A 15,203-nucleotide genomic window follows, 5' to 3' on the forward strand; every position below is an offset into this window, starting at 1 on the left:
GGCAGAGGGAGGCCAGGATTTAGGTTCAGTCATGGAAGCCCAAGTGCTATGGGCTACCAGAGAATGCCCAGGCAGAGCTCACTACCCTGATTTGGACAAACATCAGCAGCTCCTAGGGAGAGAGGGGAGGTAGGCTAGCTCAGGCACTCACAGATAAGCTTCTGTTTTGGTAATATCTACTTACCTAAAATGGCGCTGTTGAGGGCAGCACACACAGGCTCCCTCTGGATGGGGTCAAGCTGCTGGCCAACTGGGCAGCTCCAGGGGTCTGAGTATGCCAGCAGGCTAAAGGCATCCTAAGGGATAGGGCATTCTTGAGAAGAGTGTGGCACATACCACACACATACATATCTCCATGGCTCCAGGGGGCATACAGGGCCCTGCATGGTGCCCAGTGAGGGCACCACACACCCTGAGCATAGGGTCAGGAAGGACTGTGCCCTCCCCAGAGCCTAGAGAGGGCTGCATATATCCTGGAAGTCCTGTTTCCCATCGTGGACTTGACGAGAGCCCACTCTGTCCTCTTGCTGCTACCCCCAAGGCCCTCCCAGAGTCGACCTGTCCCCACCCCTACATGGGAAGCCACTCTATGAGCGCCTGGCTTGTTCTATACCTGCAGCATCTCCGTGTGGGCCAAATTCTTGCCGTACTCCCGGCCCAGCTGCTCGCTCAGTGCCTGCAACTCGCGACCAAACAGGATAATCCTTTCTGTGGCAGCCTGGTTGCCCCCACAGAGCTGCCGCCGAGGATGCCCATCATCTGCGCCCAGAGCCCAGCAGAGAACAAATCGTGAGGGGTAAGGAGACAAGGGGAGGACTGGGGCAGGGACCCCAAAAAGGAGAAGGCAAGAGGGACCTTGGGGCCAAGTTAGGTGGACCATCCGTAGCTGAGGGGCTTTTAGTCCACCTAGCACATGATGTAGGAGTCTGGATTCGACTTTCCCACTTCCCACCCGCTAGAGTGCTCGAGAGAATTCCCACTCTCACCAAGTCGCTCCAGCCTCAGACGCAGCAGCCCTGGTCTCAGCATCAGGCCACGGGCCCTCCCACTCCAAGCACGTGTTCCTGACTACGGTGCCAGTGGATCAGGTCCACTCAGGGCTTCTCAGGCTGACAGAGCCTGCCCATGCCAACCCAGTCCCAGGGGGCAGAAGTCATCGAGGCTGAGCCACTACCACCCCTGCAACACCATACCAGGCCATGGTTCTCACCCATGCTGGACTCATCTGTCTGTAGGTCCTCATGCTTGTAGGCACCGTTGACGATGCGCGTGGCTACACTCTCCAGCACACCATTGGGGTAATGCTCTGCTTCCATCTCCATCTCACTGTCACTGTGGAGAAGGGTGCAGGTAGGAGCTGGCAGATATGGTTGGGAGCAGCCTGGCTGGGCCTCCATTCAGGCTTGCCACAGGTCGCTGTGGGTAAACCAGGCTCTAACACCTGGCCCCTACTCTGACATCAGCTATCCCCAGAGGCCTGTCACCTGATTCTAACTCTTGTCCCATTGCTGCCTCTGTGGCTCTCCCCTCCTTGGCCTTTGTGTGAGTTGACACACCCCTTCCACCCATTCCTCTCCCAGCCTCAGGGACCAGAGACCCCTGAGAAGTATCTCTAGGCACCAGACTCAGGTCCAACCCTGAGGTATGCCTGGAGGCAGCAGAAAGCCACCGGTAGTCTACAGCCTAAAATCTCAGCTGCTCCATCTATCTGACTGCGGGCCACACCCAGTCAAAGCTTCTTCGGTGGAGAACCTAAGGGTTTTGCCAGGTCCCGCAGGAGCAGTGCTTATTGACAAAGTCAGGGCTGAGCAAAATGACAGCTGGATCACAGGCAGGGCCAGAAGCTGGAGCCAATGCCTGGCCTGGCAGGTCAGCAGCACCACTCCAGGCAGACCTGGGATGGAGCTGGGTGATTAAGGGCAGGGGTGGCACTCAGACAGGCTGCAGTGAGCCCAGCTGGTGCAGAGCAGAAAGGAGGAGGAAGAAGCAGAGTAGGACAGGCACCTGGTCTCCTGGTTACTGGTGCTGCTGTGGGGCTGGGACTTGGTGGAATCTGTTGAGTTGGACTCGGAGTAATTGACGGAGGATGGGGATGAGGAGGACGAGGAGGACGAGGAGGAGGAGGAGGAGCTGGGTGCAGGGTATTTACTGTGGTTCTGTTTGCTTTTCGTGGATGCGACGCCATTGCTGCAGCTGGGACTGTCTGCTCCTGGAAACCAGGGAATAGTCACAAGAGGAGGGGTGGTTTGCCATAACGGGGCCCGAGGAATGACCACAGTGGTCCCATTTCCCTTCCCCCAAATCCAGGAACGAGCCCTGAGCCCAGCCCAGGGAAGGGCATGTGGGTGGCCTTTCTTCTCCACACCAGTTCTTCCCCGAGCCCTCTGGAGAGTGGCTGACCTGTGTTGTGCATGTGGGAACTACTAGGGCCGTGTCGGGGGCTGAGGCTGGGGGAGCCAGGGTAGCTGTCCTGGGACTTGGGGCTTCGGGAGCTCAAGCTGCGGACCTCACTGTCGGTCCCATTCACCATCTCCACAAATTGTCGGCACCTGCAGAGGGAGCAGAGCGGCAATGCTCTGGGCTTGGTCTAGGCTGTATGTTCCCACCACCAGCTGAGAGGGACTGGGTTAGGGGGGAGATGGTGGTGCCCAAAACTTACTTGAGCATGAAGAGCAGGTTAGGGTTATGCTCCAGCAGTCCTGGATAGAAGCGCTGTGTGGTCTCAATGGCCTCACCCACACGGCCCTCCAGCACCAGCTTCTGGATCTCTGCAGAGAGCAAGAGTATGGCAGTGAGTGAGGGGCTGCAGACTTTCTTCACAGCCACACGCCTGCACACTACCAGCCCCAAGCATGGACTAGCCAACGGTCACGGGCTGGCTCAGAGTAGCATGTCTGGTTGAGATGCTCAGAGAAGCTAAAGAAAGAACCTGGCCCCCAGCCCCAGAATAGACCCTGGTTTCTGCCAAGTGTCAGGGAGTCTTCAAAGAACAACAGGGGAAAACAGAGGCAGGACTCAGTGCAGAGGCAGGAGAGCAGATGTGGAGGCCTCCTCCTACGGAAGTCAGTCGCCAGGGACCTGGGCACGGGGAGGGGTTTTGGCTGTGGGAGCATGATCTGGGGCCGGGCACCCAGGCAGCTTGGTGGCCCTAGGGGCTCCTCTTCAGACAGACTTTTCTCTTTTCAGGCCTCACAGTGGGGTGGCAATGGGAACACAATGGTTTCTGGGCCAGGGCCCAAGTCTTGGCAGTCTTCAGGGGCTGCAGCGTGCTCCCTGCTGGGAGAGAAGGCCATCCTCCTCATAAGGGCATCTCTGACGTTGACACCTCTCAGGCCATCAGCATCTTGCTCTTGCTCTGGGGCCTGGTGCATCTTGCTGGGAGCGACTTCTGGGTCTGAGGCTCTCATTCGTAGATCCCAAGTCTGGGATCCCTTTCCGTCTGTCTGGCTGGGCGTAGCTTCTCTGGGAGACACAGACACATGCACATACACAGAGACGACAGGCTCAGAGAGACGCAAGCAGGCACACACAGACACACACATCCACAGACGCCCATTCTCCTTCACTCGCCTCTCCTCTTCCTATCTCCTTTCTGGGCTCGGTTTCCTCTTTCCCAACACCCTCCTTCCACAAAAGAGCCCCAATCACAGTATATAGGCCAGTATGTACATTAACAAAGTTTCCTTTGGCTCCTTCCCGTGGTTGTCTGCAAAATGCAGGACCAGAGTGGGGTGCGGAGAGAGGTGCTACCACAACAGCCACAGAGGACCAGCCTTCTCCCTGTCTAACTACTCAGTCCTTCCTCTGGCCGGGAGCCAGCACAACTACTAAGGCTGAGTAAATGGCAGAGGCAGGACATTGGTCTGAGAAGATGCAAACACACTCTTCAGAAGACTATGAACACGAGGCTGAGTAGGATCCAGGATTCAGGGGAAGGAAGCAAGCATGGAGGAGGGGGATCCAGCCATGCCAGGCCCCAGCCTCTGCCAGGCCACCAGAGTGTGCAGCAGGGAGGCTGCACGGAGGCATTCATTCCCATGCTGCCAGGCCGTCCATCTGGGCAGTGTTGTCTTGAAGGAGGGACAGAAGCAGAGCCTGGGGCTGGGCTGGGGCTGTGGGCTGGTCTCATGGTAGTAAGGACCAGAGCTGAAGAGACTCCTGATAGGTTCCCCACGGCTGCCATGAGCCTGAGAGCAGAGTTAGGGACGGGTGAGGGAAGGAGGGAGAGCGGAGAGGAAAATCAACCTTACTTTGTCTGTTCTTTATGGATGCTTGTTCTTCCTGAATCGGGGTTTCAGTCATTCGGGCAAAAGCCGTGGCTGTGGCACAATACCCATGATGCACCAGGTAAGATGAGACCATGCTAGAAGAAAGGAAATGCTCACAGTGACACTCTAGAACTGCATTTCTCATTGATCACCTGATGGAACAAACTATCTCCCTATCTGGGCTTCCTTACACATGTGAAGGTGCAGCCTTCACAGAATGAGAATAAAGAGGCTGCAACAAGATGGAACACCCACCCTCCAACCCCAGCGCTCACGCAGTCAGGCTAGGGAGGAGCTAGTCACCACAGCTGTCCTCACAGCTTGGAGGAGGGGCTGCAGTTTCTTTGGAATATGCCGTCCACAAGCAGGCGAGTATGATAACAAAAATACACGCACAGGCACGTACCGTCTCCTTACAGCAGCGGCTGCCTCTTGTGAACTGTGGCAAGCCCAGAGATGGCTGACAGTCTCTCAGAGCCAAGTGGTCTAGGAGCTGCCCAGACCGAGGCGATGTGTGCCGTGTGTGTGCCTTCCAGACACACAGCAGCTCCTCTGTAGACGGCCCCACATGCCCAGCATAAGCATTCCAGTTCAGCAGGTGAACCTGGCCCTCAGGAGTGCTGGCTCTAGTGGCTGATGGGCAGCTAGCCCATGACCCAAGTCACTCCACAATATACCCAGCCAGGGGCCCAAGAAGCCAAGAAATAGGCAACCAAGAGGCCAATAGGAGCACAGCCTCTGGGGAAAGGCCTGGAGAAGCGCAATGCCCAGTCGCCATTTAATTGCACCGGCAGCTGGCTCAGCGGTGGCACATGTGTGTCTGTGTGCATGCACGCACACGGAGAGCAGAAGGGTGAGCCCTCACATCAGATGTCCACAGACCTGAGTACCTTGGTGTAACATGTATCCGACACCATTACTGTAACTGCCAAACACCAATGTGAAAGGCACAGAAGTTCAGCTGTGCATCTCCTCGTGTTTTAAGGGTTAAGTGAGATGACACATAGAAAGTGCCTAGCACCATCAGTGAAATAAACCTCTGATAATGAAATTATGTATTTATATTATACTATAAATAAAGATAACTTATGAACACAAGGGCAAACATTTTGGACAAAACATGGTTCAGAGGAGTCCACGCGCAGGTCAGATACCACTAATATATACGGTCCACTGACTCATTAATCCCACTTCTTGAAAGGACACCAAGAAAATAATCTTAAATATGAAAAGCACTTTACTTACAAAAGGGTTGCCCACACAAGCAAAACGGAGGAAATAACCCCCCACCAAGGCGGGTAGGTGTTGGCAAACACCACATATGAACACACACCGGCACGCGCACACGTCCAAACACACTGCAAGCTGAGAGTATCATTCCCTCCCTAACACGGCTGGGGAAGCTCCACCTCTCCCCTTGCCTGTCCCAGCAAGCCTGCTTCAGGGACTGGCATTGTACTGGCCAGCTGTCCAAGGAAGAGCTTTTCAACAGCTCTGAGCGCTAAAACCAAAACAGTGTGGCTCTAAGGATCTGGCCACATAATCCCCGCCGCACCCCTCGCCTCTAGCTGCCTCTATACCCATCCTTAAAGAAAGGAAGACTGCACGAAGAACCCAGTGTGCAACCCAACCCCACCCAAGGGACCCTGCTACCTGGGTGCCTTTGCAGGCCAATAATCAGGGCTAGTGGAAGCCCAGCCCTTCTCTGCCCACACTCGTGAGTCAAGCTAACAAGCTAGCCCACCTCTGGCAGAGTGGGTCCTGGTTATTGTCTCACTCAGGCCTGCAGCTGGCGAGAAGAGAGACCCAAACCTCGCCTCCCTTCAGATTCTCAGCAAGCCTGGCTTCCAGGATGGTCTGAAAACTAATCATCCAAGAGCCAGATAGGTTGGCCTCAGGAGGATTCTCTTCCAGCCATCACTGCCATGGATGCCTGGGACTTAGATGGATGATGACCCTGAGAGATGACCTCAGGCCAGAGTCACAGCATGATGGATACTCCCTATGGTGCAAAAAAAGTCCACCGACGAAGAGACTACCGGGCATCCTAGTACATCCTCCGCAGAATGACCTGGAGAAGGAAAGCAGCTCTGCTGGTGATAACTACATGCAGAGCCTTCCAACCCAGGTGAGGGAGCAAAGGCTTAATTAGGAACAGATCTGGAGAACTGAGCAGAAGCTGCTCATCTGGTAAGAGGGAAGGAGGACCGCTGCAGGCAGAGTTACCCCAAGAGTGCTTTCCAGAAAGAATGGTTACCCACTGGAGTTAATAAGAGCAGCTTGAAGCAGTATAGGGGCCTATGGGAGAGTGAAGCCCCTGTGATGGGCCAGGGCTGGAAAGGGCAGGAGTGGGGAACTCACCTCTGCAGCACCGCCTGCCACTCGCCAAGCCGAGCACTAATGGGGAAGCAGTGCACAGTGCCTTGGACCTTGGCACGCCACTCCCGCATGTAGTCCTCAATGTCAAACAGGAAGGGCTGCTGCCCAAAGTTGGCGTCCACAATCTCCCCGGGTGTCTGCAGGCCTACGGTGGGGTAGAGGTTGGCCTGAGGAGGAGAATGAAATGTCAGTTGGGCCCTGAGGGCAGTGGGGCAGCAGGGCCTCGCCTTACCTCTGGTGCAGAGAGGGAAGGCGCTGGCTCCTGCGGGCCACTACTCCAGCTTTTGAAAGAATTGCAGGCTGAAGGAGGCAGGGCTGAGTCACATTCTGCCCACCTCCTTACCAGAGACACCATTCCCCAAAGCTTAAGGACGGAGAGCAAAAGAAAAGCAAGCCAGGCTCAAAGTGCCTGCATCAGAGGCTATGCGCTCCCCAAAAATCCAAGGTCCCCGTTTGGGGGTCAGGCAGGGCACACAGAGGTAGACCAAGCTCCACAACGCTACAGGGATGCCCATGAAGATCTGATACGTGGGTGGACAATGGCTCCTTTCCAAATGATCTTGGACCAAGGATCCCTTTGCCACCAAAAAAAAAGGCTGTATGACAGGGCAGGAAGGGATGAGGTGATAGAAAAGGAAGGTGGGGAGGAAGACAGCTTGGCCAAAGTGGGTAGGTGGTTTGGACCCCCAGAGGCTGGCAAAGGGTAAAGAGAGGCCACTGTCCCTCCTGTCAAAGGCACACTAAGAGGAGGATCTTCTGCCTAGTGAGGTGTGGGCATGCCCCTCTATGTGTGGTGGGGCTCCCTGCTTTCCCTCTATCCCCTGTCATAGCCAACTTTTGCCAGATCACTCCCTCACTCACTGTTTCCTGTGGCTCCCTGCTGCTACCGAACAGTGTCTTGCTGGCCACCTCCCCACTGTCACTGGGCCCCCGTCCTCTCTTCCACTTTCCATCCTCACACCATGTGTCATTCCTGAATAGCCTATGTCTTTATGCATGCTGGGTTCAGCCTGCCACAAGCTCTGAATCCTAAGACTTCCATACCATAGGCAAAGCCTACCCGCCCCAAGCAAGCTTTCCCTGACCGTCACCACCCTCGGTGACACTGCCCACCTTACAGCAGCCGTACACTTCCTAGCACTTGGCAACTGGCCATATTCATGTCTGCTTATCTCATGTTACATCTCCACAACTAGACCATTCCCTAGCTGAGACCAGAATTCTCCTGTCTTTCTCTTTGCCTAGGAACAAAGCCCCTCTCTGGGCCTTCCAGGTGGGACAGAAGGATTCTGATCCAAAGTTAAGAGTCTCTAACAGGATCCTGAGTGCTGCAGTCTGGGCTTCAGAAGGCCACTCAGATCACAAGGGCCTTTCCCAGGGCATCACAGGGGTGCTCCAGATCCTAAGGCAATCACCAGAGTCAGCAAACCTCTTCTCTTTCCAGAGCCCAGCCAGGGTGCACAGAGCCCTGCCAGACTCCCAGCAGTCTGGGTGGAGGCCTTGCATGTGACGAGATCTGTGATGACTCATAATAATGAAGGACTGGGGTGCAGAAGATGGGGATGATCCGTGAACTAAGCCAACAGGAAACCTCACCCTTTTCTAAAAAGAGAAAACCCCACAAAGCTCACCTCTTTGGCTCGCGCATACCCTGTGTGGTAGCAGACCTAGTTCCCTAGGATAGCAGCCTTCCTTAGGAATCTCTGATGAGCAGTCACCAGGACCGGGCTCCCTAACAGTTGAGAACGATGCTCTATATACACCAGTCCACTGGCTGTAAGGCACACAGAACTGGCCCAGACCGGCTGAGCCATGGAGCTACCCTCATCTCCACCCAAACCATCCCCCCAGCTGCCTTTGGAAATGCCACAAATCACTGTCACCTGCTAAGAGTCATGGAGGAAGAGCAGGCCTTGCTGCTGGAGAGAGAGGAAGGCCACGAGATACCCCTACTGGTACTCTCAAGCTGACAGCACAGCATACATCCCTGTTTGGGGAAAGGGCCAGGCTCCACACCCTGCACTTGCAGGTTCCACCATGCTCCATCCCAGTCAGCGCCCAAGAGCCCAGAGGGAGGAGACCCACCAATAGTACTTACCGGGAGGTCTGTGAAGGCTATACCTGCAGAAGGAAAGAACAGAAATGAGGCCACTTGGTCTCCTATGCGTCTGTGGGACCGCAGAGGGTCCATAACAATGCCTGGGGAGGGGCTGGTCAGCACACATCTCTCCTACAGTAGAGGCCAAGCAGGTGCTGGGGCCTGGTAGGTTTAGACCCTGGCATTCCCTTTGCTGGGTGGCCTTGCTGGAAGTAAAGTCAAATACTTGAATATTTGCCCACACATCTTCCACTCTCTCAGTGAAAAAGCCTGCCAGGAAGGACTAAACCCAAATAATGTACCCTGAGGCCTCCGCAGGCCTGATCCTTCCTTTGATCCAACAGGTATTGAAGGAGATTTACTGTATACGCCAAGCCCTTTTCCATCCATCACTGCATCTGATCTGTATACCAGCTCTCGGGAGCAGGCGTTCTTATCCCCATTTTACAGATGAGGAATGTAAGCCTCAGAGGTGAAATGATTTGCCAACAGTCATAAAACTAGCAGAAGCGGTACGCCCAGACTCTTTCCTAGCCCGAGGCTCCAACATCATCTCTAGGCTGACAGAGAAGTGGACACAGGGAGGGTGGCAGCTGCCCATCTCCAGCCAACACCCATCCAGAGTCTCCAGAGCTTTCAAGTTGACAAATCCTAGGTTAACAGGGGCCTATTTACCCTCTGACCCTTCTGCCAAGGGAGGGGGCTGCTTCCAGGTTCTTCGGCCTTGAGCTGGAAGTGAGAGATGAGAAAAGCTGCCCAAATATGTGAGCAGAACAGGCACCTCAAATTATCCACCAGAGCATTCATGTTCTATAGATCGAGCAATGGCTCATGGAGAAAGGTGAGCCTTCCAAGGACTCACAGCCCTTCCATTTTTTGAAAATTCTTATATCTTCTAGAAGCTCCTGAGCTTTTGGACTGAGAAGTTTCCAAGCCACTCCTTAGAGGTCCCAGTCAGCTTCCCTAACTCCTGCCCAGAAGAGAAATCGAAACCCAGAAAGAGAGAGGAACAGGTGAGGGTTTCATGGTAGGTCTCCCAGTGAACCCGAGGCCAGAATCCTGTCAGGCAGCTGGCACATACCCTGCGCCTGCTCTATGCTGGGTCCTGGTCTCAGGGCCTCCCAAGGAACCATTTTATCCTCAGAACAAGCTTAGAAGGTGTATACAGTCTTGAACATTAGTTTACAAAAGAAAAACCAACGTGCAGAGTAACTGCTTACATTCTTTGCCAGGCTATTTTGCTCCTGAGTGAGGGAAGTGCACAAACCCCACGATCTGCCTGCCTGAAGCCACTTCTCAGCCCCACATGCAGAGTGGCAGTCACAGAGCTGGCAGAGCGGAGGCTGGAAGCCCCTCTGCATCCAGGAGAAGACCTCAACGTCCACTCTTCAGGTCTGCACAGGAGCTGCCCGTGCAGAGCTCAGTGTGGCCAGGCTGCAGCTGCTATACTCTCTGCTCATGCAGAAGACCCACGGGCCCCGGCAGAAGGAGGTCCAGACTCCATCAGTATCTGCAGTGTGACCGTGGCAATTGACCCAATCTTTCCAAGCCCATCTGAAATAAGGGGGTAACACTAATCCTGACACTTCAAGAAAGAAAGGAGAAACTGAGATACCTCTATAAGAACTGCTTCCAAAACTGTGAGGTTTTAGTACAAGCTGGCTGCAGTTGTGCCACAGGGTGAGGCAAGTGCCACACTTCTGGGCAGGGGAAGACCCAGCCTGGCATGCCTAGCTCTACCTCACAATGGCACTCAGGAAGGACAAGGCCTTGAGGTGCTTCCAGGAAGATGAGGATAGAGGTTACTCCACCCCCTATTGCACCGGACAAGGACAACATGGCTCCCCCAGACCTGCAGGTCTCTGGGAGCCTCCACAAGGCCAATGTGGTGAGATCTGGGAAAAAGTCAGGCAAAGATCCAGGATACAAACAGAACATTCAAACTTGCTGATAAAAAGTACTCTGAGCCAAACAGACATAGGTCAGGGGTTAATGAGGCTGAGGGTATAAAGCCTCTAAGAGCACATGGATGTATAAATGACTGTAAATGTGTGGACCCCTTGTAGGTGAGACATCATTTCCTGTCTCCATTCATTTGCTCATTCATCCTTCCATCAAGTATCTGCTAAGACTTCCCAAGAGCCAGGACCTCAAAGTGTTGCCGGCTCCATGCAACTAACAATGACACAGACAACTGACCACTGACACAAGGGCAAACGCCGTGACAGAGGAACGATGGAGCAAAGAAAGCAAAGGAATGGGGGAGGTCAGAGGGAAGAAACATCCTTCTACTTCTCTAAAGGGAAGAAGGTAAGGGTTCGGGTTCTGAAGATTAAAAAGCAGTGACTGATCCCAGGTGAGATTCTAAAGCACATTACTGATAAGCTGGCTTATGGAAAGGAAACAAGGTCATTAGAAGATTCACCAAGTAGTCTATTAATCCAAGTTCATTGCCCTTCCATTAAATTCTGTGATCTAGAAAATGCAGGGGACAGGCCATACATTTTTCAGTAAGGTCTCAGTAATATCGATGTGGCCAAGACAGAAAAACAAGACTTTCAAATGACCATAATTAAGTGACTCTTAAATAGCTACACCCTGAAGGACTCAGATCTCAGCCTTGTTCTCTTCGAATATTTTTTCAAGACCTTGATGAAAACATACATAAACATGTTTATCAAATTTTAGGTTAGTACAGTGCTGACAAGGCTATCAAATATTTGAGAAAGAACAAGCAAGATCACAGACGATCCTGACAGGTTGGAAAAATAAACAATATCCTCCTAAATGAGTGAGATCTTGCATGAGGTCTATAAAACAGGTGGAAGTGGGAGATAAGAGTTTAAAAACAATGTGAGGGTTTGGGCTGGCATAAAGGTGTCTGAGAGCTCCTTACAGACCTAGGTACCTGACTGACAAAGAGCCTGGGGGCTTGGCATGCCCACAGGGCCCAGATGAGAGAGATGAAGGAGGAGAGAAGACAGCAGGGTATGCCCCGGACTTCATCCCATTGCCCTGTACCAGGCAAATGTGGACAACCTGGAGGGATGTGACAAAGGCAAGTATCCAGAGCACAGAGCAAAGACTGAGACTGGGACAGGGGAAGAGGGACATGGGTAAAGAGGCCACAACTGAAGCCCCTGGGACTCTAACAGCAGAACAAGAGCCAGGAAACAGCCGGAGTCAGAGAGCAAAGTGGGTGTAAGAAGCCATCTTGAGACCCTGTCCTTAGCTGCCAGCTCAACAGCTGGGTGCCACCACCAACCACAGCCAGGTGGCTACAGATTTCAGAGGATGTCTCCGGATGTGCACCTGTGTCATCTCTACAGGGTTTATGCTATGCTCTTGGCTGCCCACTATGGGCAGTGGCATCTGACTGTCCTGTTGAGGAATTCTGACTCCTGGAATGCCTGGGTGGCTCAGTCATTGGTGTCTGCCTTCGGCTAGGGTCATGATCCCAGGGTCCTGGGATCGAGCCCCATGTCAGGCTCAGCAAGGGGCCTGCTTCTCCTTCTCCCACTCCCTATGCTTGTGTTCCATTTCTCACTTTCTCTCTGTCTAATAAATAAATAAGGGGGCGCCTGGGTGGCTCAGTGGTTTGGGCCTCTGCCTTCAGCTCGGGTCATGATCTCGGGGTCCTGGGATCGAGCCCCACATCGGGCTCTCTGCTCAGCGGGGAGCCTGCTTCCCCCTCTCTCTCTGCCTGCCTCTCTGCCTACTTGTGATCTCTGTCTGTCAAATAAATAAATAAAAATCTTAAAAATAAATAAATAAATAAATAAGATCTTTAAAAAAAGAAAGAAAGAAAAGAAATGCTGACTCCTGGTCTCTCAGTCCCAGCCACCAGCAAACCCAATTCCCACTCATGCAGCCTAATTCAGCTGATGTTCATCTCATGGAGAACCCACACAGAAGTCATCTCTGCCTCCTTCTTACTCCCCCTCAAGCCAGGGGATGTAGGCTTCCTAAAAGTTAGGTTCCTTTTTTTTTTTTTAAAGATTTTATTTATTTATTAGACAGAGAGAGACAGTGAGAGAGGGAACACAAGCAGGGAAAGTGGGAGAGGGAGAACAAGGCTTCCCACCTAGCAGGGAGCCTGATGCAGGGCTCGATACCAAGGACCGTGGGATCACAACCCGAGCCAAAGGCAGACACTAAACAACTGAGCCACCCATGCACCCCTACAAGTTACGTTCTAAGTAAAATATCCAATTCCCTTTTCTTGCAAGGCCTGTGGCCAGCCTAGCTGGTAGGACTCTGCCAGATCAGAGACCTCTGCAAATCCAAACAGGCAGGCCCAGCAGTTAGGCACTACCTCAGGGCCATTTTGGCCAAGGGCTCTTCTCACTCAAGAGTCAAATACCAAATACCAGTCAGCCTCAGTAGGGCAAGACACCACAATAACCAATGTCTCCCTATCTCCCAAGCTCTTATCCTAAATCTCTCCACATGTACAGGGTTGCTCTTCCAAGAGATCCTTCAGGGCCCCCATCACTCCCCACTGACTGCTGCTCCTCCCAGTTTCCTGATCCTGGCTAACAGCACCACTATCCAGCCTCTTTCCCATCCTCTCTTCTTGCTAGTGCACCCCATCTGTCACTAAACCCTCCTGGGCCACCCTGGCCTTTGTCAGGCTTGTTCCCCATGGCCTGAACCAATCGCCACGACCTTGCCTTAGGTTATCTACCTCTTCCCCAGGCCCTCCCTCACTCCTGTCAGTCTCTCCTTTGCAGTTGCATTGAAGGACCCTTTTATTTTATTTTATTGTAAGATCTTATTTATTCATTTGACAGAAAGAGACACAGCAAGAGAGGGAACGGAAGCAGGGGGAATGGGAGAGGGAGAAGCAGGCTTTCCGCTGAGCAGGGAGCCCAATGGGGGACCCAATCCCAGGACCCTGGGATCATGACCTGATAAAGACAGACACTTAACGACTGAGCCACCCAGGTGACCCTGAAGGACCCTTTTAAATAGAACTCTGTGCAGGTTGCTATCTGTTACCTCTATCTGTTGCTGTCTGTTTACCTCCCATACGAGAGCAGACCTCTTGTTGCTCCATAGCAACCAGCATCCTGCACGTTGGAAGGGCCAGCCAAAGTCAGGACCCAGGCCACCCACGTGCAAACCACTACCACCGGCGGGTATATACTTCTTACCAAGGCCAAATCCAACTCCACCAAGTGTTACACAGGCCGGGGCATGACCATGACCCTGGTCTTTTCTCAGCACCAACCCTAGGCTTGACAAATACTGCTAAATGGATGGATTAACAGAAGAAGCACCTCCGCTACCTTCCCTTCACTTCACAGGGCTCCAATGCCTGGAAACGGCTTCAGTTCCCCAGAGCTCGGAGAGGATCAGTGACCCTGCTCTGGTGTTCCAGCCTGCCTGTGGGCCGCTCACCAATCAATGTGGCTCTATGGGGTATATAGCCTCTAAGGTCCCCTAGGCACCCACCAAGGCTGTGGCCATTCTTGGTGTAGAAGCAGGTGCTGTTGATGAGGTTGACACAGCAGCCAATCACATCTCCTGTGGTGAATGTGGGACCATAGGGCTGGCCAGTGCCAGAGGAGCAGAATGAGTGCCCATCATCGCCATGGTAACCATAGGAATGTTTATCCCAACCTGTGGAGGAAGAGAAGAACAACAGGTGAGTGGAGGTAGTTGAGTCAGCCAGACACACCACCTGGGTCTGAGCTCCTGTTCCCAGCCTGCTACCACCTCAGTCAGTACTCCTGGCCTCTCAGAGCCGGCTGTGGACAGGGGTAGGGCTACGCCCAAGGAGCAGGGAGTCCAGCACGTCAACGCACTTGAGGAGCTGAAGCAATCAAGGGGCCCAAGCTGTGGTTAACAAGAACCAAAACAATGAGTGACCTGGAAGGGACTTACCAGAAGGCCATGTGTATGACAAGGAAGCAGTCAGGGAAAATGTTATGAAGGAGAGGGGCTTAAACTGACCTTTGAGGGGTTTTTAAACATATTTTTTAACTGAAGTATAATTTACATGTAATAAGATTCTCCCTTTTTAATGGACAGTTCAGCAAGTTTTAACAAGTGTTACCACCATGATCAAGACATAGAAATTACCGTTGTTCCAAGTTCCCTCATGCCTCTTTGCAGTCAGCTCCACTCCACCCGCCCCAGTCCCTGGCAACACTGATCCGATTTGTTCCTAAAGTTTCACCTTTTCCAGGATGTCACAGAAATGAAATCACAGAACACAGAGGGTCCTGTGTCTGACTTCTTTCACTTAGCACAACACATTTGAGATTCACCCACATTGTTTAGGTGTACCAGTATTTTGTTTCTTTTTATTGCTGATGTAGTCCTCCATTATATGGATATGACACAGTTTATCCATTCATTAGTTGATGACATTTGAGCTGTTTCGATCTTTGGCTATTGTGAATAAAGCCAATAAATACTTACATACGGCCTTTGCGTGGACATATGTTTTC

At 52.8% G+C, this 15,203-nt stretch overlaps 1 protein-coding gene across 4 annotated transcripts in view; it reads right to left on the reverse strand.

The window, feature by feature from the left end:
• Nucleotides 1–15,203, reverse strand: part of RANBP10 (RAN binding protein 10) — a 69,260-nt gene that overhangs the window by 3,865 nt on the left and 50,192 nt on the right. For all 4 annotated transcript variants that reach the window (XM_004744441.3, XM_013052242.2, XM_045076192.1 and 1 more), the window contains 10 exons: nucleotides 14,203–14,370; nucleotides 8,746–8,768; nucleotides 6,630–6,814; nucleotides 4,251–4,363; nucleotides 2,660–2,768; nucleotides 2,401–2,549; nucleotides 2,005–2,209; nucleotides 1,211–1,332; nucleotides 614–759; nucleotides 185–296 (listed from right to left, as the gene is read on the reverse strand). In XM_004744441.3, coding sequence (XP_004744498.2) covers nucleotides 185–296; nucleotides 614–759; nucleotides 1,211–1,332; nucleotides 2,005–2,209; nucleotides 2,401–2,549; nucleotides 2,660–2,768; nucleotides 4,251–4,363; nucleotides 6,630–6,814; nucleotides 8,746–8,768; nucleotides 14,203–14,370 — 1,332 coding nt within the window. The remainder of the gene's footprint in view (nucleotides 1–184; nucleotides 297–613; nucleotides 760–1,210; nucleotides 1,333–2,004; nucleotides 2,210–2,400; nucleotides 2,550–2,659; nucleotides 2,769–4,250; nucleotides 4,364–6,629; nucleotides 6,815–8,745; nucleotides 8,769–14,202; nucleotides 14,371–15,203) is intronic.

The sequence above is a fragment of the Mustela putorius genome, unplaced genomic scaffold, assembly GCF_011764305.1.
Source record: "Mustela putorius furo isolate JIRA1106 unplaced genomic scaffold, ASM1176430v1.1 tig00000174_pilon_pilon_pilon, whole genome shotgun sequence".
Taxonomy (NCBI): Eukaryota; Metazoa; Chordata; class Mammalia; order Carnivora; family Mustelidae; genus Mustela; species Mustela putorius.